The sequence below is a fragment of the Drosophila teissieri genome, chromosome 2L, assembly GCF_016746235.2.
Source record: "Drosophila teissieri strain GT53w chromosome 2L, Prin_Dtei_1.1, whole genome shotgun sequence".
NCBI classification, from domain to species: Eukaryota; Metazoa; Arthropoda; class Insecta; order Diptera; family Drosophilidae; genus Drosophila; species Drosophila teissieri.
The window spans coordinates 7,189,986-7,213,537 of record NC_053029.1 but is presented as its reverse complement, the minus strand read 5'-3'; the positions used below and the strand labels follow the sequence as shown (position 1 = coordinate 7,213,537).

The following is a 23,552-nucleotide window of genomic DNA, read 5'->3' as shown; positions in this document are numbered from 1 at the left end:
GAAATCAATGTTTTTTATGTTGGCGCCGGGCTGTCCACGAAAATAAAAGGAAGCCAACGACTGAGCAGACAGGAAGAAAGGCTGCCAATGACCGTGGCCAGAAGGGGGCGTGGCCCCACCAGTGGGCGGGGCTGGGCGGATGCTGTTGCTGTGGCAGTGGCCGTGGCAACAAGGCGCCACTCGGTCGGCAGAACGCACCCATAGCGCCATAGACAAAAGCTGCAGAGCCATTTGAGCATTTGAGCTGGCGACGACAGAGCACAAATGCTAACGCATGTAGGTCGACCAGAAGTTGTATTTGTATATGTATTTGTATCTCCTTCCGCGTATCTGTGAGAGCGTGTTCTCACATCTGTGTGTGTGTGTGTGTGTGTGTGTGTATGCGCGAAGAACAAACAACAACGCGCTGCGGCGCATTAAAGTCAACCAAATGGGCGACACCCCAAGAAATCAATCTATATGTAGGTTAAGTTTTATGACAATTTCAAGGATATAGAAATATTTTCCATAAGAACTAAGATTTTAACTAGAAAACTCACAGAAGCATTTGATCAAAACAACAAATATTTTCACGGTTTTATTTTATTTATGTTGCACATCCGCTGGAATCATTTTTATACATTTAAAAGGATGACCCTCGCTTTCATTTTCAGTGTAATCTTGTGTTTGACTTAATGGGCCAACATGTCAGGGTTTCATGCTCATCCTCAACAATAAAACTAACAAAGTTGCCCTATTATTTTTGGCCTGCGTAGACAGTGACTTTGACTCTGGGCCACAAAACAAATTCTGCAGACATTTTGGCAGCGAGGAAAAGGACGAAGAAAGTGCGAGCGAGACGGCGTGCGTGGGCGAGTCCTCTCCATTTTCCATGAAATATTCGATTTTATACAATTGGCGACAAGTTCAGAAAATCGGCCCCTGGTAACGCATAAATGTCAAACTCCAAAGATTTCTTTTAAATACGATGCTTATATTTTTATAGTAATTAATTACAAATACAGAGTACAAGACTAAACACAAAATTGCTGCCACGACAAATGGGGTATGTGTACATAGCTAAATATGGCAAACAGCAAAGAACTTAGTGCAAAATATTTAGGACTTAGCTTAACCAGTTAGGACAAGGTACGTGTTTTGGATGCAGAATGCAGAATGCAGGATACAGGATGCAGGAGTTGAGTTGATCGATGACTTAATGCCTCAGCAGGCTGGCCAGTGCCAAACTGACCACAGAGCCAACCAGGCTGTAGCCCACCTGGCGGGCACCCAGCAAGGAGGTGGCTCCATTGCATCCCTCCTCGGGACAGGTGCAGATGATCTGCTTGTAGCCCTCGTTGTCGGCGGTGAAGCAGGCGTTCTGGATCTTCTCCGGTATGTAGCCACAGCTCCGCTCGATCCGGTGCTCGTTGTTCTGCTCGAACTTGATCACCGTCTTGCGGCAGAAGGCGTCCTTGCCGCTGGGCGGGATGCAGTCCGTCAGGTACTGGTTGTCCCTCTGGGCACGTGGCGTGTTCACCACCAGGCCACCGCAGTCCTCGTTGTCGTGCGAGTTGCACTGGTGACACCGGATGGCACTCACTGCAAGGGGAGACCAACCAGACAAGGATACGTTATTTAATTGCTTTTTATTCATTAACTAACTGCTTGTACTACGAATATATGTATCTAGCTTAACAATTCTTAATAAAATAATAAGATTATGTGCAGTATATGTCCTATTACACTTATAAAGCGTAGTATTAAAAAAAGAACCTATAGTCGAGTTCCGACTATCTGATACCGTTACTCAGCTAGTGAAGTGCGAAGGGTCTTCAACTGACAGTTTTCGGTTTGAGGGCGTTAGAGTGGGCGTGGCAAAAAGTTTTTGGCAAATCGATAGAAATTTACAAGTCTAATACAAAAATGAAAAAATATCAAAATATTTTTCAAAAGTGTGGGCGTGGCAGTTTTGGGCGGTTTGTGGGCGTTAGAGTGGGCGTGGCAAAAAGTTTTTTGGCAAATCGGTAGAAATTTAGAAGTCTGATACAAAAATGAAAAAATATCAAAATATTTTTCAAAAGGGTGGGCGGGGCAGGTTTGGGCGGCTTGGGGGCGTTAGAGTGGGCGTGGCAAAAAGTTTTTTGGCAAATCGATAGAAATTTATAAGACTAATACAAAAATGAAAAAATATCAAAACATTTTTCAAAAGTGTGGGCGTGGCAGTTTTATGCGGCTTGTGGGCGTTAGAGTGGGCGTGGCAACATGAATCAACAAACTTGCGCTGCGTCTATGTCTCTGGAGTCCGTATGTTTAATCTCAACTTTCTAGCTTTTGTAGTTCCTGAGATCTGACTATAAAGACAAGACAAAAGACAAAGACAATAATCATCTACTGATCAAAATATATATATTAAGGTAACTTTCAACAATTAGTATACTTTACTTAGAGTATAAATATATAAAATAATTACTTATGCTAGATCTATTTGTATATATATTTCTACAGCTTAATGATTGGTAATTTAAGGTAATTCAATACCATGAATTATTTTAGTAATTAAAATTTTAATGTTTTAATCAGAACCTTCCAACTGCATGCATTTTGATGCCTCCTGTTTCGATAAGGTAAACCCCCGCTTTAATTAAACTACTTTTTCCCCCCTCGAAAGTAATTGGATACGTGCAGCCACTAATGGCATTCAAATGCCTCGCAATTCGCCCTTTTCAAAGTCCTCGTCACACTGACAGAAATTGTTTTATTAGCCACCCACTACCAAGCCAAAAATGAAAAAAAAAAAACACTGACTGACAAACTGAGTCCTATTCGACTGCAGTAACCTGAATAATTGCATGTCAACTGCTTGGGGCCAACAAATAAATGCCTAAACATCCAGACTTTGGCACGCAAACCGTCAAGAACTCAACAAAAACTGGGCTTCAAGTCACTCGGCTTAAATGGATGCGAAGTTTGTAAGCCCTAACAAAAGCATATGAAAAATGCAAGGAGAGTAACTTAAATTTATTAAATAAAATACACAAATCAATTTTAAGCCTTTTGTTCCAAGCGTATCTTAGTTTTAGTTATACTTTCTATAAATATATTTAGTTGGATATATTTGATAGATGTAAAACCAACTTGCGGAAGTAAAGAAATAAGAAGCCTATTTAAAATCTAGTCGAATTAGGAAATTATCCTGCTCGAGGCTCCTGCCTATTACCATATCAATTTTCCTTTCAGCTGATTTGACAGTCTCCATCCAATTTGGTTAGGAATACGATGGGTAAACTTGAAGGCGTCACTCAAAGAGAATTTCCCCATTGAACCCGCTGAAAGAAATAAACTACATTGCCAAAGGGCAAGGACATACTAACTGAAACTCGTTTTTGTAAATTCGAAATATGTCTGAGGTTGTCAGGATTACGAATGTCTAACGGGGCGTATGAGCAATATTATAACACTTTGGTTACTATTTGCAGGGCGTTTGGCAATTAAACGAATCCAGGGCAGTGCAAACAAAAATCAGTAATAAAAAGTCACCTGCCATAAAAATCCACAGTACGAGTAAGAGTGGGAGAAAACAGAATTTGCATTTCTAGCATTTGCCATTTGCATTTTACATTTGATGCATATTCATGCGGTTTTGCAGTGAACTTGAAGGGAAACGCGGAAAACCGGAAAAGCGGGAGGAAATCGAGGCAGTGGAGCGCAATATCTCTCAACTGTTGCAGCTTTTCGCTTGACAATTGTTCGCTAATGAAAAGCGATCTTCAGTTCGCCGGGAAAAAGGTCGAGTGCTATTCACTCGCCGCTGGAATGCCCATAAATGTGCATATTTGCCCAACCGCCAAATGAATCGAGGGTATATACATATTATGTACTTATACTTAATATAAACATACATAAGTTGGCGTGCAAATACATTCAATATTATTTAACGCCATTTAATGTTCCCTTAACGAGTGAGTGCGAGTCGCCGAATTGCTTGGACAATCAATTAACTTCGAGCGGTGGAATACAAACGATTCTGGCAACTGTGTGTGCGTGTATAATTAGTTTAAACTCTCGGATTTTTTAAACAATGAATACTTAGCACAGTGGTGGATGCAGAAGTGATGCTTAGAATGATGAGCTAATTGCTGCCAACACTGTGGGCATCGCTAATTTATTGAACGTATAAAGGAAATCAAGTGATTCCATCGGCCAGAAAAATAATATTAAACAAGTAATTAAATAACAAATAAGCAACAACTTTAGGCTAGCTTTTGCTTTGCACTCAATATTTTTAATACATTTGATGTAAATGTTTATTCATCATATGTTAGTACGATAAATACCAATATCTAGTGCTATCCATTTCAAGAATCAATTAGGATGCCAATTTATCATCCTCATTTATGACTGCATAGCAGCTGGGTATTCGGTTTTCTTAGCTATAGCACATAAAAAAGTTCAATTATTTTACGCTCAATCCGGGTAAACACAATTAAATTCGGCGCTTGAATGGGCAGCATCAATTTTCATGATGGGTTTTGGTGAGTCACAAAAGCGTTTGGCATCAGTTTCCAACCCGCTGCTTGTATGGCCTGATTTGTTGTACTTGGTGGGGATGATTTTAACTAGGCGAAAATCAATCAATTGGCCAAAAACCTATTTTGACAATCTCTAAAGTGTTGGCCAACCAATTGGTCTTTTGTACTATTGAAAGTGATTTTCAATTGATTAGCGAAACAAAAACTAGCTGATTACTTTGGAACACAGAACACCATTCACACTACAAATAATTCAAACTCAAAGGTAATTACAGTTTCAATTTGAAACAATCATAGATGTTTAAACTATTTAATTGCTAAATAATATCGTATAAAAAAACTTATTAAAACTTACCTGATAACAAATTGGTAGCCAATACGAGGCACACGGCATAGATGAACATAGAGGTTGCCATTTTGCGGTTTTTGGTTGCAGTTACTAGATTTTCAACGCTGATGCTGAAAGATGTATTAGATTTTACGTTTTAATTTTTAAGATTTTTCTTTGTTTTTTACTGCGGTTTGTTTGTAATTTGATTAGCACTCAAAGCTGCCTTGTTTAATTAGCATCGCCCTGGTAATATTAATAATCTATAATTCCTTATATACGACTTTTATTATTTACACTCGTAAACCGGTATCAGAACGTGGCCATTAAACGTGACAAGTGCAAGTACTGTACTCATGTAACCTTAGGATTTTTTGAGATTTGAATATTTTAAGAGTCGAATGGCAACAAGTAGCTGCGAATATGTAAATTTAAACAGCAAACAAAATTGTTTGTGCATTTGGTATTTATTCACACAGTTCAAGTGGTTCCTGTTACAATTCAAATAAATTTAAGTTTTGAAACAGTCATTGAAAACACTGGTTATTCATAACAAATTTTAGGCTAAAAAATGTAAATGGTATGCCTTTAATAACCTTTGATATTTTTAATTCAAAGCCAAACAACTCGTTGCGGTCACAAGAAGTTACAGCACACAATTCAATTATTCTTGATTAATGCGAACGGACAACTGGACGCGAGCACCGTCGATGTGAATCTGAAAACTCGTATTTGACTTTTCGAAAAACGTTGATTTTTCAAAAAGCCAGCTCACTGCGAACTGAGAGCCGAGCAGAGTGACTTCGCGAGAGAGCAAAGAGAGCGACACCAGATCGACCCTAAAGGCAGCAAGTGGAAAATATGTGAAAACTTCCGTCACTCGATCGTTTTTACGGGGTCGTATTATATCAACATACATATGTACTTTTATACACACAACATACATATATACATATATGTGCGTCTATATAGGGTAATGCTACACAAGGTAGTTCCCTCGTCCCATTGATAAGCGCCAGCTTCGGTTGGTTTCAGCTTGGTTCTTAACCCGAATGCAAAACACTGTCCAAATGGAATCCACCGGCTGGAACTGGTTAAGTCCGACTTGTGACGTCACTCGCTAACAGATCCAAAAAAGTAAATAAACAATGTACATATATACCATGCTAGACACTGACCAGTAACTATGCCTATTAACAAAAGATATCCCTTGTTTAAGGTGCTCATGAGTGAAATTCAACAGAATATTGGTACTAATTTAAAGACAAAGATATTTCAGAAATGGAACAAAAAATAAAAGTGCATGACTAACAATTAACTTGTATCTTACTATATTATTATGTACCATTGCTATACCTCTATTGCAATAGTAAAGTAATAAAAAATTTATTTGACGCGGAGGTCCAAGCTCGGAAGTTCGCAATGGAATCTTGAATTCGGGCCGAGATGTCATTGGCTCTGCAGTGTGTTCCTATCGAGTGATCGGTTTGGTTCCGGTGAGCTGGGTTTTTGCGATAGGAGCACGTTCTGAACGCCATAACACGGATGGTACGAGCTCCATATACTCGTAATGCCAGTGTTCCTTATCAGCCAACGGCGCTGATTAGTTAAAACTGGTTCGCACCTCCAAAAACTCAGCTGTGGTGGTTCGTTCTAGTCCGCATCGGTGACGAAGTCGGAATTCCAGACTCTTCTTAATTGGGGAAATCAGTGGATTGCGCTTATCGCTCCTAGTTCAAGGCGGTGCTAAGCGGCAGTGCCGATTTCTTGACTCATCATTATACTTCATATTTGCTGCCCTTCCGAATGGTTTAATGCATTCCTAGAGGTGTCCGATTCTGCAAACAATGCAACTAATTATGATTTACCACGCTGCATTCGGTGGAGCGCCTAGCTAAACTGAATATATATATGCCGCGTTCAGTTGCCGGTTTCAGCCAGTTCAAAGTGGTTCTTGGTCGAAAAGAGCTCTCCATGAAAAGCGGAAAATTTCGTTAGGAGCCATACACAAAATTATTGTTACTGTGCTCGTGTGGAAAATGTTGTTAGACATTTTCTTAAATTATCAAAAAAAAATCTGCGCTAAAAATTACGAATTATCTGTTCTTTACTTGGCAAATAAGTTAATAAAGTTACAGTGCTATAAATGTCACTAAAATGGCTTACTCCCTGCTATTTATTTATTAAATTTAAATTAAGAAATACCTTCTTTTTTTGAAAGTTTAACACAACCAACTCACTTTCTTGTTAGTTATTGTTCGTTTGCTCTCAAGTTTAAATTGCCACCGACTGTAGAACCAATCCACTGCAAATTCAACGTGTAACTGACGTCGGTGACTATGGGATCTTTGTCTTCAGCCAAATGGCATTGGATTCCTATAGAAGTGAGAAATCACAAATCAGAAATCAGAAATCAGCTGATCGACGAGCGTTATTGGAGGTCAGACTGGGATTCGTTTCAACCAAAAACAAAGTGAAGCAAATGAGCCGATGATTCTTGTTTGCTGGAACCGGTTTGCTGATTTCTTTCTTTTTCTAACAAGTGATTTCTGGAAATGTATCTCTTCTGCTCGCGACTTCAAATGCCAGACTTCAGGATTAATTGCGCATAAAATACGAAATTAATGCGAAGTCAGAGCAATCAAAAAGTAAATAAAAGGAAACTTAATTGTTGGGGTTAATGCTCTAATTGAAACAAGGGGAAATTCTCACGGAAATAACCCATATTTTGTTAGAAGAGCTTTTAGTCGGTTCTTCAACTTATTAGAAGGCATAGCTTGAAAGCTCAAGATTTCAAAGCTTCGCGTTTTAGACGGGCTCAATGTTATTTAAATTTAAACAATTTGTTGCTTAATATGTTAGTCAACATTTTGATTATTCGTACTTTAACCCCAGTCCAAAGCCAAAACTCTTTTTTTTTCACTGTCGCTATTTATAGGCACAAACATTATTTAATGCAATCAATTGAGGGACATCACACACAAAAATTTTTATTATTTATTTTGTAATATATTTCTATATAAATACAATAAATTAAATAAATAGTTAAGTATATCTAACATAATAATAATGATTTAAAAGATATTCAAAGCCGATTTAACTACGCCAAGTACAGCTAAATTCTCTTTCAAAATATATGCCATACAGTGAAACCTGGAGGAGCTTATGAAGGATTGACTGCATATTAGAAACATTTTTTTTGTCGAGTGTAAGTACAAACGAGACTGGGAGACAGGGTAAGGCGAATCTCCCCAAAGGGCAATCTACGCCCACGGATTCTTCAATTTCGCGCACTGATTGGGGCACAAAAGCCAGGCAAACCGATCTGCAAAAATATATACGAGTATATGTACATATGTTGTATAGATATAGTGAGTGAAAGAGAGACTTAATTCAATTGAGCAGCGTCTTGGGGCAGCAATTTGTGCGACTTTGCGATAGGCTATGTACGTGGCTGGAGCTCCAAGAGGAAGCCTGCGATTAAGCTTAATTAATCCACCGGGCAGATTTGTGCCTGGGCTGTGACTGCTTCTCCTCCGGCGGTTCACGTGCGCCTCCTGATCTCCGGCTCCGGATTGAGTGTCTGGACGCCTAGTTGAAATGGCGCTCAGGGTTATAAGTGGATGGCGGATGGGCCAGTGCACTGCCTTCGGCTAATTGCAGCTTCTAATTGCGGCTGCTTAAATATGCATAAATAAAAAAGTGAGCTGCCAAAGTGAGCGCAACTGATAGGTTGTTATTTTAATACAATCTATTTCAGTTTCCTGAAAAAATATGTAATCATATATGTATGCTTTAAAACATTACATTACATCTGAAAATACATTATCTGCCTCTTAAGTGACCTAATTCAGGCAGCACGATTATTGTATTTGTTATCACAAACATTTAAATAGGATTAGCTTAGAGATCTCATTTCTGGAATAATATTTAATAGCAACACAATTGATAGGCTATGTGATGAATTTTATTTGATTTACGTTATTTTTTTACCAATTTAACCCGTGCTTCAACTAATTAATATTTGTTTACAAAAATTGAATAAGCATATCTTCATAAAATATTCATTTAACAATCTGTGTTTAAATATTTATTCTAAAATACAAATTGGAGAAAAATCATAACATATTTGCAAGGGTATTTAATGCTATACAAGTTAAAGTTGAGAGGTGAGTTTTGTGCTCACCTAAAGTTGTATGATAACGTAATTAATGTGTTTGAATTATGATAATGATTGTTTATGTATACTAAAATAAATAGCTAGGCCTTTAATTCCTTGTTTGTACCAAAAGACAATAGAAACCTATGGAAACCGCATCCCTGCAGGCCAGTGTCGTTTGAGATACTTTTGCGGCCACACACACTCGCATCTGCTGACTGCAAAAATACACACACCGTGGAAATCGCAAAGAGGACGCACACTCGAAAGCTTGGCGGCCAAAGCTCCCTGGCTGCAAGCTAAAAACTGAATCTGAGTTTCAGGCTGGGACTGGGGCCTCCTCCCTCCCAGCAACCACATGCCACATACCACCACCCACAACCCACCACCCACCGCCAGCCGATGCGAAACGATTCGACTCATCCGCCCCGTGGGCTGGTCGTCCGCAATTCGTGTTTGTGGTACTTTTGTCGAGTGCGGCTGCTGCTTCGCCCAGTCGTTTGCCGTTTGTCAACCGTTTGCCAGCGTTTGCCGTGAGCGCTAGTTTCTTGCAAGAAATATATATATATATATATACCCATATATTAAATAGAAGCAGCGATAATAACTGAATCTGAATCTGTGTATAAAGTCGTCTGTGAGCGTCGCCCAGTAAACCGAAATAGTATAACTAATATTTAGTGTTCAGCTAAAAAGTGTTTCAAGCATAATTCAACAGAAATGCAGTACATCTATGTGATTAGTGCGCTGATTTTGGCCATCGCCGTGCAGCAAGGTAAAAGGATTCAAGTCAACGCACTTCCGACGACGCGATTACACGATTACATAACGGAAGATATGATATGGGCGAAGGGGGCTGCTTCCTGCAGGGGGGCGCTGGGAAACAGGGGGGAAAAGCTTGTGGCGTCAGGACGGCGCCACAGCCAAATGCCAGAGTATCTGCCTGGAGTATCTTGGGTAGCCGGTCGCCGTGGCGCCTTTTTGTCCAGCCCGCTGAGTAATATTTGCATTCAATAGATATAGATAGAACTTGGGTGTCGCGAGCTCTCTCTCTGCGAGGAGGCAACTTTTTTCTCTACTTCATTTGTTGGCTCTCTGCCACAGCTTTTTCTTGAGCCCCAGCTCAGGAATGGAAAAATGAGAAGATGACGGAGGAGGATGGGTTTTCCATGGGGTCGTGGCACGTTGACATCCCAATTAAAACAGATAATAATTAGTCTACACTGTGCCATGCTTTCGCAAAGGATAATGGCGAGTAACTTGCTTTAGAGCCAAGTTTTTCCTTCCTCCTTTCACCGCAAATCCCAATTTAGGTTTTCCCACATATGTGTGTATGTGCAGGGTTTATGTAGGACATGCGCACTCTATTTGGTTAAAGGTCCTGGGGGCAAGTTGCAGTTATCCGACACCCAAAGCCAAAATCCACTCAGCGACTTATATAAAAATATATATTTAATTACTGTTTCGTAAGGAAACTTTAAACGTTTAAACAAAATTTTAACTGTCTGTCAGGGAATTCCTATATACATATAAGAATGCATTGCTGTATTTTTCGCGTTCTAGGCAATTCAATTAATGCAATTTGCGACTTTTTATAGACTTTAATAAACCTTAATTGGTTATGAGTAAGTGTAAACAGTGCAAGAACGTCAGCATTTTCATGAAAACTTTTTAGATGAGGGTTGTAAGACCCTTCATCATTGATAATATATAGATTAATATATAATATACACTGTATATATATATATACATTAATAATATTATAGATATTTGGCTCATCAAGCAATCTATAAAATTATAATTATGAATAATTCCTTACTTCAAATTAAGGAAATATTTTTCTAAAAGAGAAACATCCATATGTTTTCTCTATGGTTTTCAAATCATCTTAGAAGCCTACCATATTCGGTGCTTTCCTTTAGAAAATTGCATTCCTTTGTCGCGATGAGCTTCCAGCTCTCAGAGTATCTAGACCATCCCGTGGAGTGCTTCATCTTTGCGAGGACCTTTTCCCATTGTTCTCAAGTATCTTCGCCCCGAAGTAGGCAACACATTCTTTTCCGCCCTGCTTATGTAACCCAAATGGACGGAGAATAATGGACAGTAGCACGGGGTAGTATTCAGCTGAGATGGGACGGGATGAGGCAAAGTTATTCGAGTCCATTAGCAATGTCGATGGCTCAATTAGCTAGGCACTCCTAAGAGCCTCGCAGCCTGGCACTAATGGAGGCGTCAATGGAACCACTGCCGTCACTGGCATCGCTGGCATCACTGGCATCACTCGCATCTCCATGCCATTGTGCCACTTTTGGCACAGCGTGAGGCAAAAGCGCATCGCAGGTTGCACACCCGTATTTCCACGGTGGAGCAGGTGGCACTCTGATGGGCGGACGAACGGGCAGGCGGCACTGGACATTGCCAGCTCGTATATTTGGAAAATTAAATAATGCGAATCTCGTGTCGCGCACGACCTTAAATTCAATTTAGCTCGACGCTACACAAGTAATCACTAGCACCAGAGATCTCTTAGAGAGCTCTTTATATCGCATTTGTTTACGCGCTTGTTTCTTTCAGATTCGCTTGTTTTGTGAAACTATTAAGGTTAAGCATATGCCGCATATGCTGCCAATGGAAATTTTCTAATTGGCATTAACTATGGCTTTGAGTCAATTAAGCGCAAGATTGCAATTGGGTTAAAAAACAGTGCTTGCTGAAAGGAATCTATTGGATGGGTATATGCACTCAGGATGCACAAATGCAATTACAATTAGGGGCAGAAAGAACTTAGTGCTCTAGGGAAATAGCAAGGACTTCTCAGCAAAACGAAGTTATTGCACATTAGACAGTTATTTGATATATTATTTACATTTATCAACATATCTTTACTAAACTTGGTTACTTTGGAATGGTTTCAGGATATGCCATCAAGTGCTTTGTCTGCAACAGCCACAAAGACGCCAACTGCGCGCTGGACATACCGCCGGACAACCTGGTGAAGGACTGCGATGAGCAGTACTCGTCCCGCGGCAAGGGGATTCCCACGTACTGCCGCAAGATTACGCAGATCATCGAGTTCTCGGTGAACAGCCGTGAGTAGAACAATGCCCTGAAATGGCATCTGAATGGATGGGATAGTCTAGATAATACAACAAACAATCGCATTGCAGTGCCCCCGGATAGCCGTGTGATTAGGACCTGCGCCTATCAGAACCAGACCTCCACCAACTACTGCTATCAGCGTGCCGGGTTCGGTGGTCGGCAGGTGGTCTGCTCCTGCGATACGGATACCTGCAACGGAGCCGGAGCGATGGGCGCATCGGCGGTGGGCGTGGCGGCCATGGTGGGACTCCTGCTGAGTGCCCGTCAGTATCTGCAGCGTTAAGGACGAAATCGAGGGACTGCCTCAGTTGTTTTTGTTTGTTTTATCGATGCATCCACCCAGTTTTTCTTTCGTATTGCTGCTGACTCTTTGACTTCTGTGACACTTTCACCGCTTACTCCTCCGCCCCCCACACTCCACCACATCATTAACAAGGTCCACTCGAAGAGCTGCTCCAGAGTCAGGTAATATAATGAAAATCCGACCTAATGTGATGGCAAATTATAATATGAAACATATTTTCAGCTCTGGCCCAGCCTGATTTTGTAACATTTTTTGAATGGAGAACCGTAAAAGCTTTATACAAAGTATTAAATAATAACATAACTCCCTAACTAGAAGTGTATATAAAAAACCAAAGAGAGCATGTAACAATTGGCCAATATAATCGTTCAAATCTTTTTACATTAACAGGAATTTTTGCAACTAACGTATTAAACGAAATCAAGGAAAATAACGAATAAATAAAACTAAAACCTACCGCAGTTGAAAGTATTAAACAAATCGAAAATAACGAATAAGTCAAAGATGGCCACAAAGCTAACGATGTTAAAAATTAAGGCTACCAAACATAAAAGTAGTACATAATAAATGTTAACACTCTTCGCCTAAGTTTGTCTATTTTTATTTAACACAAGACTTGAACAAAATTTCGGCAATAGCTAACATTAACAATTAAACAAATTTAAAGTAATGCTCAACGAGGTGAACACTTCTTAGAATAATTAGCAAGCAATTGGGAGGAGTGTCGTCCCTGGATAACCCAAAATGATAGTTGTGACACGCTTAGGGGCGACGACCACGCCCATATCTCCGCACTCCCCAGGGGAAAACACTCGTTGTTGTAACCAACTGCCAAAAAAGAAAACTTTAAAGTCGTTTCATCTTACCGCATAGGCACCACCCAGCAATCAACAAATGAATACGAAATACTTGCGATATCCTGTAGAGGAAACACCAATGAAACCTTTTGTCCAAAGTAGCAATAAATGCTGATGCAGAATTAAATAAATACATTCAAACGTTACAGAAACCAAAGCAAACAAATACATTGTCTTTAGTTCTTTTTAGCAAAATAACAGTTTATAGTAAAAATTTTTTTAGTTAAGAATCTCCTCTTAAATGCAATATTTGTAATGCAATAAAATTGTAAAATGTTTAAAGTGAAAAACAATAAATATGAATACAAAGATCGATTTTCTTATTGACCAGGGAACACTCCCGTTTTATAAATATAAAAATTTAATTAAACAACGACTAATTGGAAAAAGCTTGCAAATTCATTTGGTAACCAGACACGTTAAAGCGTTTTATTTCGCTTAAATCTAAACTCGACAAACTAGGCTTTCAATTTCACGGCTTTTTTGCGAATTCGTTTGGAATCTTTAGTAAGCGCATAGAAACTTTAGCTAACAAGACAATGAGAGTGTAAAAAATAGTGAATCTTTATGGAATTACTAAAAAGCCCTACCCAAATCGAATGAAAATCGCTCATATTCCGTGTCATGGAAGTAAAAAATTAAAGATAAGCGAATAAAATGGATTGCAAGAGACTGGACGTAAGTGTTTAGCAATGGGGCAGCTAGGTGTCCTTGTGGACCACCCTTTTGAGGGCCAGGAAGCAGTGGCGGGTGCTCAGATCATGGTAGCCCACGGGTCCTCGCTCGCAGTCCGCACAAACCAGGAACTTCCTGCCGTCCAGCGTGTTGGAGAAGCCGATGTTCTCGAACGTCATCATGTCCTTGACCAGCCAGAAGTCCTTCAGTGGCTCGCTGTTCAGGCTGTCCGCCGTTCGGTCCTGCTTCTGCATCATCAGTGGCACATCCACCTGGTCCCAAAAAACGTAAACAATTAGATTGTTGGCCCAGTCAGATGGGCTTAGACATCCGGCACTCACCTCCTCCTGGTTGTAGATGCCCTCCTGGGCTTTCAGCATCAAACTGTTGCAGAACTGGCAGCGCACGTTAGATTTGTTTTTCCCATCGGCGATTTGCTCGCTAAAATCGGCTTCCTCTGTCATTTTTTGTGGATTTATATTAATTTAGCACCAAACGCAGAAAGTGTAATCAGTTGATACTAAAGCAGCCGTTTCACAACACTGAGTTGTTGAGTGGTCACACTGCCGTTATCGATAGACGATACTTATCGCCGCCGTTAAGCCAAAAATTCAAAAATAGAGTTTCCGTTTCCGTTCTTACCAAGAAAATAAATAAGAAATAAGTTATATGAATTCTACACATAAGTGTGGAACATTTTATCTGTAATCCATTCTCTTACTCCTTTATTAACTTATTTAACACGGTTTACATCCCATTACCTCATTTAATTCGAGCCAAAGACTATCACTTTGTAGCAACTCGAAATTACCTTTAGAGACCGTCGATCCAAGAGTTCCCTCTCGAACGCCCTTAAAAATATTGGCACTCAACTCTATTCTAGAGCTTTGGTCCTACTAAAAGCGTGCGATTGGAATTGAAAAGCGATAGCTCCATGGATTGCTTGGCAACTCTGGTGACCGTTTTGAAAAATTTCCTTTTCCGTTCTGAATTCCTAGGGAGCAGACGGCTCTTACTTTTAGCCAAATCTTCGGCACCTGCCACTGTGTAGTCAGGAGATACCAACACTTCAGACCGTGTAAGTTGCTGCAAAGATTCACCCAATTCCACGTGTGACTTAGAAAGGATAACCTTAAAATCGAGATACCAATTCTAAGCATTTCTGTGTGCTTTCGCCAGTTGTTTTTCTTTCAGTTTAAAAACCCAACTTCCAGGCAGGATCATGAACATCCCCATCTACCAAGTGCCCTCGGTGACCATGCAGTCGCTGCACCAACAATCCTTGTACCAGCAAACCTATTTGGATCGCAATCGCATGGTCACCGATGTATTTGTGCATGAACACGTCTCGCAGAGCTCTTGGTCAATGGGCTCGGCCGGCCCATCGGCTGTTTTTATACCGGGTACGGCCAATTGCCCCATTGTGCCCGGAGGTATCCATGGACAGTGCCATCATAGCGCCACAGTTCAGACCGTGAATCCCCATTATGCGGCCTATATGCCCTTGCCGGGTATGCAGTACTATGCGGCCAGCTCTGGTGCGTTCTGGTTACCCTAGTGTCCACAATTTCATTGATTACCACTTCCCTCCAGCCTCGATGAACGCCTATGGCCCTAATCAGGTGTACTCCGCCCGTGCTTCGGCCTCTGCCGGTCTCTATTTGCCACAGTACCATGCAAACTGCAGTCATGCACCGCCGAAAAAGCAGTTCTGTACCGCTTACACCCAGACCCAGGAGCCCGTTATGACCAGCTGCGATGTGGCCACGCAGGTGGATCTCGGCCTTGTAGGAATGCGCTCGGAAGCTAAGAAGCCAGGACCAGTGCCTTTTTCAGACAGGTAAGGATAAATAAATTTCAAATAGAAAAGCTCTCCCAAAATATATATCTTTAAGTTTATTAAATAGTTGCAGAAAAACTCATTTATTTTAACATTTTTGTTGACTGAATAATTAAAAATAATACGTTTCAGTGTTGTTCCTGAAGAATCGAGCGTCAGTTCTTTGGAAAGCGGTGCAGGCGATGGTTTGCGAGTCCAAAACTTGGTGCGCAACTCGGAGGTGATGTTGCTGGAACAGCGCCTCCACGACATTACTAGGGTCTCACTGCAGGGCAGTGAGATAGCCGAACGTCTGGCCAATGCCCATCGCAATCGCCCGTGCTTCAAGAAGATCGATACCCTGTGTGCCCGCTTAAAGCAGGATCTGCTGCGTCCGGATGGCGTGCTGCCCAACATCAACTCACAGGGCATTGCTTGGGCCGTTAAGGATTTCATATTCGTCTTTACTCGCATTGTGAATGCCTGGGTCATACTGAAGGGCTATGTCTACAACACCCCCGATGCTTTGAACAAGATTAAAGATGAGCTGCCGGCGGGTTTTATGGCTTCCTTTGATTCCTGGCAGGTTTCGACCCTATCCCTCGTGCAGATGATCATTAAATCCTTTGTAAGTCTGGACGAACTGCTGCAGAAGCAGAAAAACAGCTTTTCTGGAAAGGATGGTGCTTTCACAAACCTAAACAATAGCAGCTCTGTTAGAAGTTTCATAGATAGCAACGATAGCAGCAGCTTGGGACAGAAACACCAGGGGATGACTACTGGACAAGGACCCAGTGCCTTTAGTACACCGCAGAATCAAATACGAAATGCAGTTGCAGAAGGTCAAGATCCCACTCCATCGTCCCTTTACAAACCAAAATGTGCGTTAAATCTGAACTATTTGTACACCATGATTGAGGATTCGGAGGAAACCCAACGCAATGTGGATGCGAATGGTACTTACCTGAAAACTGGAACCTATCAACCATTGCAAAAGGAGTCGAAGCAACTGGAGACGCCGCCCTCAAAGCCAAATGATCAATACGTGGAGTGGAATGCTTCACAGCAGGCTTTGCCAGCTCAAGAGATTCCTAAGGCACCAACTCCGAAAGCATCTCCGATGCCGGAGCGGGCGCAAGATGTAAGGGCGTTCACAAATCCATTTAGCCTGATTGGCAAAGAGGTTACCAGGCAGCTGTACGAGTTCAGTGACCGCGTCATGGAGCTCAATCACTTGGAGCGCTTCTTTAAAAAGCAGTTCACTCGTAACTATGTCTGTTTTCTTAAGTTAAGTTTATATAGCTGCTTATTAATTTTAACTACCATTTCAGTACCCAGACTTCTTCCAACAATGCCAGGATGAATATATAGATGTGCGAGCAATTATTGTGCAGTGCGAGAATGCCTCGTACCATCATATATACCAAGCTATTCACGATCTGCGCAGGATCATCTTTACGGTGCGCTGTTACCTGAAGGTATTGGTTTGATTCCATGCAGCCGTCTGTTACACTCTATACTACTTTTTGTTCTCGAATGCCAACCGATGCTGTATTTATAGGTCGAGGAATGAATGTATCCAATCCAAGGTATCAGTATGAGTGGGCCATTTAATGGACTAATGCACTAATCACTGGTCTCATTCGGGCACTAATCTCATATATAACACATAACCAGATCACCAATTAACTATTTAACCACTTTCACAACCAGCATAGCGCATTACTGATCATAATTTTATGAATCTCCTAGATGTACTCTGACGAGAACCTCCTTTACTACATTGATCTCTACGAGCGCTCTGTGAATGACATGCTGTCCAAGCCACCACATCTGCCCAATCAGTATGATCACATTATGGGCAGGCCAGGCGAAAAGCTATTCAACTACGAAATCTAAGTGAGAAAGTATTAACAATGTAGTCAACGGAAAGTTAACCGATTCATGCGGCTTATTTAGCATTAATACGCGTAACTAAGTAGATTCATTTCGAAATCAATTAAGCAAACCACAGTGCCTTAAACCAAATTTTAAAAAATCCATGATTTAATAATTTAAATGACTAGAGAAGTCCTAAATCCGATTCATCAATTCACCCTACCTACTGTTTTACGGTCGCATCAATTATTCAGTATGTAATTAATACAAGTCTTATATTTTATAATGTAATATTTATAATATAACGTTTTTTGTACACATTGTACGGATCTAACTGCTTTGTCGGATTTTCTACATAATTAGTATGTCAATCAAATTTAAATTTGTACAATGAAATAAAAATAGAGAAAAGTTATGCTAGTCATATCAAATTTCTTAATTTTGAATGTAACTCATAATGAAATCGTTAGTTAGGAACAGAAGTGCATAAATTAAAGAAAATAATAAATTAAATTGTATAACAACTGACTTATATACAATTGGTAGTTAATAACCTTTACTTAGTGCTAATTCGATCTGATGAAGTCATCTGGATTAATGTCCTGGGCCAATAGCATACTATAAAAAATAGTTGAGCTATCGGAGGCCAGGTTTTGTGGTTTGCCTTCCTCACAAATACGTCCATCATCCAGAACTATTATACGATCCATGGCATGCAGTCCCCGCAAGCGATGCGCGATAAAGAGGAGTGTGCAACCCTTAAAGGCATTTCTTAAGGCCTGCTGAATGCTCAGATCAGATTCGTCGTCTAAGTTGGAAGTGCCCTCGTCGATGGCCACCACCTTGGCGTTTTTGAGCAGGGCCCTTGCCAAACAAAGTAGTTGCCTTTGACCGGCGGATAGGTTGTTGCCACATGTCTCGACTTTTCCGTCCAACCCACCCAACTGCTGAACGAGCAGAGTAGCCGCTGCGGAGTTCTTGATGGCGTGCCAGATCTCCGAGTCGTAGAACCCATGACGCGGATCCAGATTTTCCCGCACAGTGCCTGATGAACGGTAAGATTTGTTATTTCGTTTCTTATAATAGTTCACATTCAAAAATCGTTCTACTGACCTTCAAAGAGGAAGGGCTCCTGAGTGATAACTCCGACTCGCTCCCTGAGCACACTCAAAGGCAATGTTTTTAGATTCACCTGATCCAATCGAATCTCTCCGTGCGACAATGGTGCCACTCGCAGTAGGGCAGCTAACACAGAAGTTTTACCAGCTCCTGTGCGTCCAACGATGCCAATTCGCTCGAAGGCGTCGGTTTGAAAGGTTATACCTCTCAAAGCCGGCGCCAAGTGCTCTCTGTAGCTGAGTTGGACTTCCCGAAAGCTTAGAACTCCTTGGGTAGGCCACCCAAATGGAGGATCAGCACTTCCGGAGGCATTTTGCTCTTCCTCCAGCTGCAGGTACTGATCTATACGCTCCACTGCGACCAATTCCTGTTCCGTTTCAGCCACAGCATGAAGCAGATCTCCCAATTGACCAGTTATGGAGAGTGCATAGGAGATGCATAGGCCCACCAAGCCAGGATTGGTTGTGTGAGAGGCGGTAATGGCTGCCAAAAGACCTGCTCCTCCGACAAGTAGCGTTCCCAGCAACTGAAGTCGCAGAGCTAGCCATTGTTGGGCAGCCGACTGTGTCAACTGAGCCTTAATGCTCTCCTCGAGTTTCACTTGGAAATCCCGCTGAAACCTCGGACTAGCTCGCATACTCCTTATTGTTGTCAGTCCCTGTAAAGTCTCCGTAAAATGAGTGTAAAGCGGGGACATTGCATTGCTCGACAATCGTTTGATGTCCCTGGATGCGTGCCGATAACGCTGCTGTAAGTTTAGGTAGATGGGCACCATGGGAATAATCACCAATCCCAGCCAAGGCATCGCATATAGGCTGACACACAGAGCTCCCACTAAACCAGCAAGTTGCGCCAATAAAATATTCAAAATAAATGGCAGGGAGTCGTCCACAGTGTTGGTGTCGGATGAGAAGCGATTCAGAATACGACCCACTGAGGTGATGTCAAAGAAGTTGAATTTAGCCTGGAACATGGGTATGTATTAAACGTTTTCTTTATATAATTAAGCCAAGCAACTACTTACAAACATCACTTTCTTCAGTAGCTTTTCGTGCATAAAGATGGCCGCTTTTATTCCAGCGTAGGCAAACAGAAACGCCCTGGCCAAAGTCACCAAGGAATTGCTCACAGCAATTGCGGTGAAGATGCTCAAATAGAATTTTGTTGTGTGCCCAGACACCGTTTCATTGCCCACAGCAGGTCGCATCAGCATGTGATCCAAGGAAGTGTCATTTGAGTGGGGATCCAAGGTGGTTTCAGTGACCCAATATGCCAGCCAGGCATCACTTAAATTCCGTGTCAATTGCATGAGTACAACTGATAGCAAAACAGTAAATGCCAGTGGGGAAGTCACTGCCTTCCAGTAGCAGGTAAAAACGTTTCCAGAAAGATGTCCGTACTCCCTCGATTCTTCCAAAAGCAGACTATCCACACTCTTCTTGTCGTCCTGGTTGGATAGCTCCACCGAACGTCGCCTGGCCGACGCTTCCTGCTCCTCGTCTGCATCTTCATCCAGACTTAGGTCAATGCTCTGTGTCATATATTCACTCGGAAGAAGTTGACCATCCTTCACCTGAAGAATCTGATTGGCGTGGAAAAATAATTGAATACTTCGTGTGACCACAATGCGCGTTTTGTGCTTAAGCAGTCGCAGAATACAGTGCTTAATAATATGCCTGGCCACATGGGCATCCAAAGAGGAGAGCACATCGTCCAGAAGGTAAACTGTCGACAGAGCATGAATTTAAATTAGAATATTTACAACAAAAATCTTTTAAAGCGGATCTCACCTTTTTTATCCTGATAAACAGCTCTTGCCAGTGCAACTCTTGCTCTCTGGCCTCCGGAAAGTGTTCTTCCATTCTCACCGACACCTACAAGATCACCTCCAAGGATTTGGAGATCCTCCTCCAAGGCGCAGGCATGCAAAACAGTTTTATACCACTGTTCATCAAACTGGGCGCCCCAAACGATGTTATCCCTGATAGTGCCTCTTTGGAGCCAAGGTGACTGCGGCACATAACCAAATCCAGTGGTCAGTTCCTGGACGCACACCTCGCCTTCGGTGCACTGCAGATTGGCCACTATGGCAGATAGAAAGCTACTTTTACCACCACCCACAGGACCTTCGATGCACACAAGCTGTCCTGCTTTTATGTCCACATTTATATCCTTCATGCGGAAGGCAGTCGGAGATGTGTGCTCATCGCTATCATGACAGAAACTGGCGCACTTCATCTGCAGCACACTGGCTTTTGGAGCATCCAAAGGAGCATCATCTCCTGCTCCAAATCCACCGCTTCCTCTCATTATGGGATTGTAGTACGACGAATAATCCAAATTGGGCACATCCATCAGTTGTTGGACTCTCTTAATGGAAACCCAGGCTTCAATTAAGCCGTTGAGCACCCATGGAAAGGCGTTCAATGGTCCAATGAGCATATAGAGCAGGGCCACGCTGGTATAGGTAGTGGAAGCTATCAATTGATTGCCCATTAGTACGGATACTCCAAAGGTAAGCAGGCACATAAGCACGGGAGTGGTGGCCCAAAAGTAAACGCACATGGCATCCAGATATTTCCGCTTCGATAAAAATCGCAGCTCCTCCTGCCGAAGTCCTCGAATCTTTGTTATAAATATATCCTCCCAAGCATTGATCTTGATCTGCTTGGCTCCTTGCATTGTTTCCGTCGTGGCAGATAGCCTCGCATCCTTGGCCGTCATCAAACCACTTGAAAATATGCCTATCCTCTTGGCCAGCCATCTATTAATTGGAATCAGAAGAGCAGCGAATATTACTCCCGACAGGAAGGCTGCTCCTAGTTGAAGATACAGCAAGTACAATGTGGTAAACAGCTTGAAGGGAATGCTCCAGAAGAAGTGAAAACTTATGCAGGAGTTCACAATCCTATCCGTATCCGTCGACATAAGATTAAGCAAATCCGGCTTAGAATCCTTTAAGCCCCTTGCCTCTAGTGCTTTTCTGTATATTGAGTTGACCACTCCCACTCGCATTTTCATGGAAACCATAGCCATGCGCCAGTCGAAGTGGGTGGCGCACACAGCCGACAGCAATGTGCTGCCGAATAGACCCAAGGCATAATAGTATACTTGATTGGGGTCTGCGTGATCCTGACGGAGCAGTCCTCCGAGCAGTAAAGGGCCAGCAAAGCCACTTAAGTCGGCGATCAATCGAAGGATTCCAATGAGGTAAAACTCCACACCGAAGCATCTATGCAGTGCTCTCCATAAATTTTGCGATTGCGATAGAGCCAAGTGCAACTTCTCACTCAGTCGCGTAATATTCAGGGCGTCGGGTAGATCGAACAGATCCTCAATCTTTCTCAGCTTTCCAGCCACTCCTTTTAGGATTAGGGGCTGAACCCAGTGGAAGAGGAAACGCGATCCCAAATTGGCTTCATCCTGGGCATGACCCAAGTGGCTCTCATTCAGATCGAATTGAAAGTACGTATATTGCTGGGATAGCAGAGCCTCATCCTCTCTGGCAGAAGCTCCTACTCTGGGCAAACTGGTGTAAACAGCACTTCCTTTGGGTATTAAGGTGGCTCCAAACAGCAGATCGCATACCAGCGTGGCCAAGCTCCAGGGCCACCAGCTAAAGTGACGACTTGTCCGCAGCCACACTGCATCCAACACCACTACTGTGAGCCAAACGACATTGATTAGCAGCGATCCCCGATGACTCAGCTCTCCATATTGACGGGCTGTCAGTAGAAAACCTGTGGATAGGGGAGAGGAATAGGAAAACTGATTAACAAAGGGGTCATAAATTATTGTTTTAGTCTTATTATTTTATTGCGGAATAATACATTTCTGCTTGTCCTAAGAAAATTATGTTTGCTGTTAAAAGACAACAGAAAACGGTTTATATTTGTTAAGTTAATAAGTAAAACAAAGGGCGTCTAAATAAATCTAGATAGGTGAAATGAAAGAACCACGCTTGTATTGCGGATAAAATAGCAAATCTATTTAAAAAAGAAATAAATTTACTATCAAGTTTAAAAGGTTTAGGCAATAAAATGATAAGAACTTCCCACATATTTCAATTGATAAAAAGAAAGTAGGATATACAATACGAGTCTTTGAAAGGGAAACCCCAAACATGCCCGCATATGCACCTAAGCTATTGAATGGATGTAAACCCCCGGGAAAAGGAAAACCGCACACTCACCGCTGTGAACCACCCACATAATGCATTCGGCACTGACAACCAGCAGATCAGCCGCAAACAGTTCAACGCCCTGCTGGTGGAAGACAAACACCTTGGCCACCGGGAGCAGGGCCAGTACCATGGCCAGGAATGCCCGGATCCAAAGCATTCGCAGTTGCAATCCATTGCGGACGACGGGTCGTGACTGATTGCCGAAATTGTAGGCGGATATGGCGGCGAAGATAGTATAAACGGGCAGCTGGAGCAGGATCTTTTGGAAGCAGGGCAGCAGATCGTTGGTCTCGTTGGCGAACGGCTTCAGTCCCGTGGGACAGAACTGCGTCCAGTTCCAGGCAAAGTCGCCCCAATCCACAGACGACATCTCGATCGAAATCTTTGAGGGATTCTTCGGTCTTTCGCTGCGCTTGTTCAGTTAGTCATCGCTGCCTGCACATTTGCACCACTGAACCACCGAGTGGCGTTAAACAAAGCGATAAACACAACAATTGTAGTTCAGATAAACCTTCGTAATGAAAATACAGCCGCTATGTGGAGCCGCAGGGTTGCCAACTATCAAAACTGTGATGAAATTCGTTGACCGGTTCTCGTTTTCTTCTTTTTTTTAGAATGGA

At 42.1% G+C, this 23,552-nt stretch overlaps 5 protein-coding genes across 6 annotated transcripts; 2 read left to right on the top strand and 3 right to left on the bottom strand.

The window, feature by feature from the left end:
* Positions 1 to 566: 566 nt before the first annotated feature.
* LOC122621972 lies at positions 567 to 7,215 on the bottom strand. Of its 2 annotated transcripts, none has more exons than XM_043800043.1 (3): positions 7,080 to 7,215; positions 4,867 to 4,970; positions 567 to 1,581 (listed from the first exon to the last, which is right to left on the bottom strand). In XM_043800043.1, exons 2-3 carry the CDS (start codon positions 4,925 to 4,927, stop codon positions 1,196 to 1,198), a joined length of 447 nt encoding a protein of 148 aa, XP_043655978.1. In that variant the 5' UTR covers positions 4,928 to 4,970; positions 7,080 to 7,215; the 3' UTR covers positions 567 to 1,195. The 2 variants fall into 2 exon arrangements, with proteins under 2 accessions (XP_043655978.1, XP_043655972.1); XM_043800037.1 differs by lacking the exon at positions 7,080 to 7,215 and adding an exon at positions 5,436 to 5,670.
* Positions 7,216 to 9,482: 2,267 nt separating this feature from the next.
* On the top strand, positions 9,483 to 12,982 carry LOC122621985. Its single transcript, XM_043800054.1, has 4 exons — positions 9,483 to 9,773; positions 11,914 to 12,087; positions 12,166 to 12,562; positions 12,624 to 12,982. Exons 1-3 carry the CDS (start codon positions 9,719 to 9,721, stop codon positions 12,378 to 12,380), a joined length of 444 nt encoding a protein of 147 aa, XP_043655989.1. The 5' UTR covers positions 9,483 to 9,718; the 3' UTR covers positions 12,381 to 12,562; positions 12,624 to 12,982.
* Positions 12,983 to 13,641: 659 nt separating this feature from the next.
* LOC122621991 (guanine nucleotide exchange factor MSS4 homolog) lies at positions 13,642 to 14,471 on the bottom strand. Its single transcript, XM_043800067.1, has 2 exons — positions 14,275 to 14,471; positions 13,642 to 14,205 (listed from the first exon to the last, which is right to left on the bottom strand). Exons 1-2 carry the CDS (start codon positions 14,395 to 14,397, stop codon positions 13,960 to 13,962), a joined length of 369 nt encoding a protein of 122 aa, XP_043656002.1. The 5' UTR covers positions 14,398 to 14,471; the 3' UTR covers positions 13,642 to 13,959.
* Positions 14,472 to 14,864: 393 nt separating this feature from the next.
* On the top strand, positions 14,865 to 17,905 carry LOC122620781 (protein mitoshell). Its single transcript, XM_043798404.1, has 6 exons — positions 14,865 to 15,011; positions 15,113 to 15,471; positions 15,527 to 15,773; positions 15,906 to 17,025; positions 17,084 to 17,230; positions 17,505 to 17,905. The coding sequence occupies exons 2-6, from the start codon at positions 15,156 to 15,158 to the stop codon at positions 17,649 to 17,651; spliced, it is 1,977 nt and encodes a 658-aa protein (XP_043654339.1). The 5' UTR covers positions 14,865 to 15,011; positions 15,113 to 15,155; the 3' UTR covers positions 17,652 to 17,905.
* Positions 17,906 to 18,045: 140 nt separating this feature from the next.
* On the bottom strand, positions 18,046 to 23,435 carry LOC122620774 (ATP-binding cassette sub-family C member 10). The gene is made up of 5 exons (XM_043798391.1): positions 22,942 to 23,435; positions 20,540 to 22,489; positions 19,774 to 20,474; positions 18,744 to 19,713; positions 18,046 to 18,675 (listed from the first exon to the last, which is right to left on the bottom strand). The coding sequence occupies exons 1-5, from the start codon at positions 23,300 to 23,302 to the stop codon at positions 18,197 to 18,199; spliced, it is 4,461 nt and encodes a 1,486-aa protein (XP_043654326.1). The 5' UTR covers positions 23,303 to 23,435; the 3' UTR covers positions 18,046 to 18,196.
* Between the last annotated feature and the right edge of the window lie 117 nt (positions 23,436 to 23,552).

Bases quoted from the DNA above. Each gene is read 5' to 3' on its own strand.
- LOC122621991 (XM_043800067.1), bottom strand. From the start codon at position 14,397: ATGACAGAGGAAGCCGATTTTAGCGAGCAAATCGCCGATGGGAAAAAC. The intron at 14,206-14,274 runs GTGAGTGCCGGA...TTTTGGGACCAG, and splicing joins GCATCTACAACCAGGAGGAG to GTGGATGTGCCACTGATGAT.
- LOC122620781 (XM_043798404.1), top strand. From the start codon at position 15,156: ATGAACATCCCCATCTACCAAGTGCCCTCGGTGACCATGCAGTCGCTG. The intron at 15,472-15,526 runs GTGCGTTCTGGT...ACTTCCCTCCAG, and splicing joins GTACTATGCGGCCAGCTCTG to CCTCGATGAACGCCTATGGC. The intron at 15,774-15,905 runs GTAAGGATAAAT...AATACGTTTCAG, and splicing joins CCAGTGCCTTTTTCAGACAG to TGTTGTTCCTGAAGAATCGA.
- LOC122620774 (XM_043798391.1), bottom strand. From the start codon at position 23,302: ATGTCGTCTGTGGATTGGGGCGACTTTGCCTGGAACTGGACGCAGTTC. The intron at 22,490-22,941 runs GTGAGTGTGCGG...CCCTATCCACAG, and splicing joins TATGTGGGTGGTTCACAGCG to GTTTTCTACTGACAGCCCGT. The intron at 18,676-18,743 runs GTCAGTAGAACG...ACCGTTCATCAG, and splicing joins GGAGCCCTTCCTCTTTGAAG to GCACTGTGCGGGAAAATCTG.
- LOC122621985 (XM_043800054.1), top strand. From the start codon at position 9,719: ATGCAGTACATCTATGTGATTAGTGCGCTGATTTTGGCCATCGCCGTG. The intron at 9,774-11,913 runs GTAAAAGGATTC...GAATGGTTTCAG, and splicing joins GGCCATCGCCGTGCAGCAAG to GATATGCCATCAAGTGCTTT. The intron at 12,088-12,165 runs GTGAGTAGAACA...ATCGCATTGCAG, and splicing joins CGAGTTCTCGGTGAACAGCC to TGCCCCCGGATAGCCGTGTG.
- LOC122621972 (XM_043800043.1), bottom strand. From the start codon at position 4,927: ATGGCAACCTCTATGTTCATCTATGCCGTGTGCCTCGTATTGGCTACC. The intron at 1,582-4,866 runs GTAAGTTTTAAT...CTCCCCTTGCAG, and splicing joins GGCTACCAATTTGTTATCAG to TGAGTGCCATCCGGTGTCAC.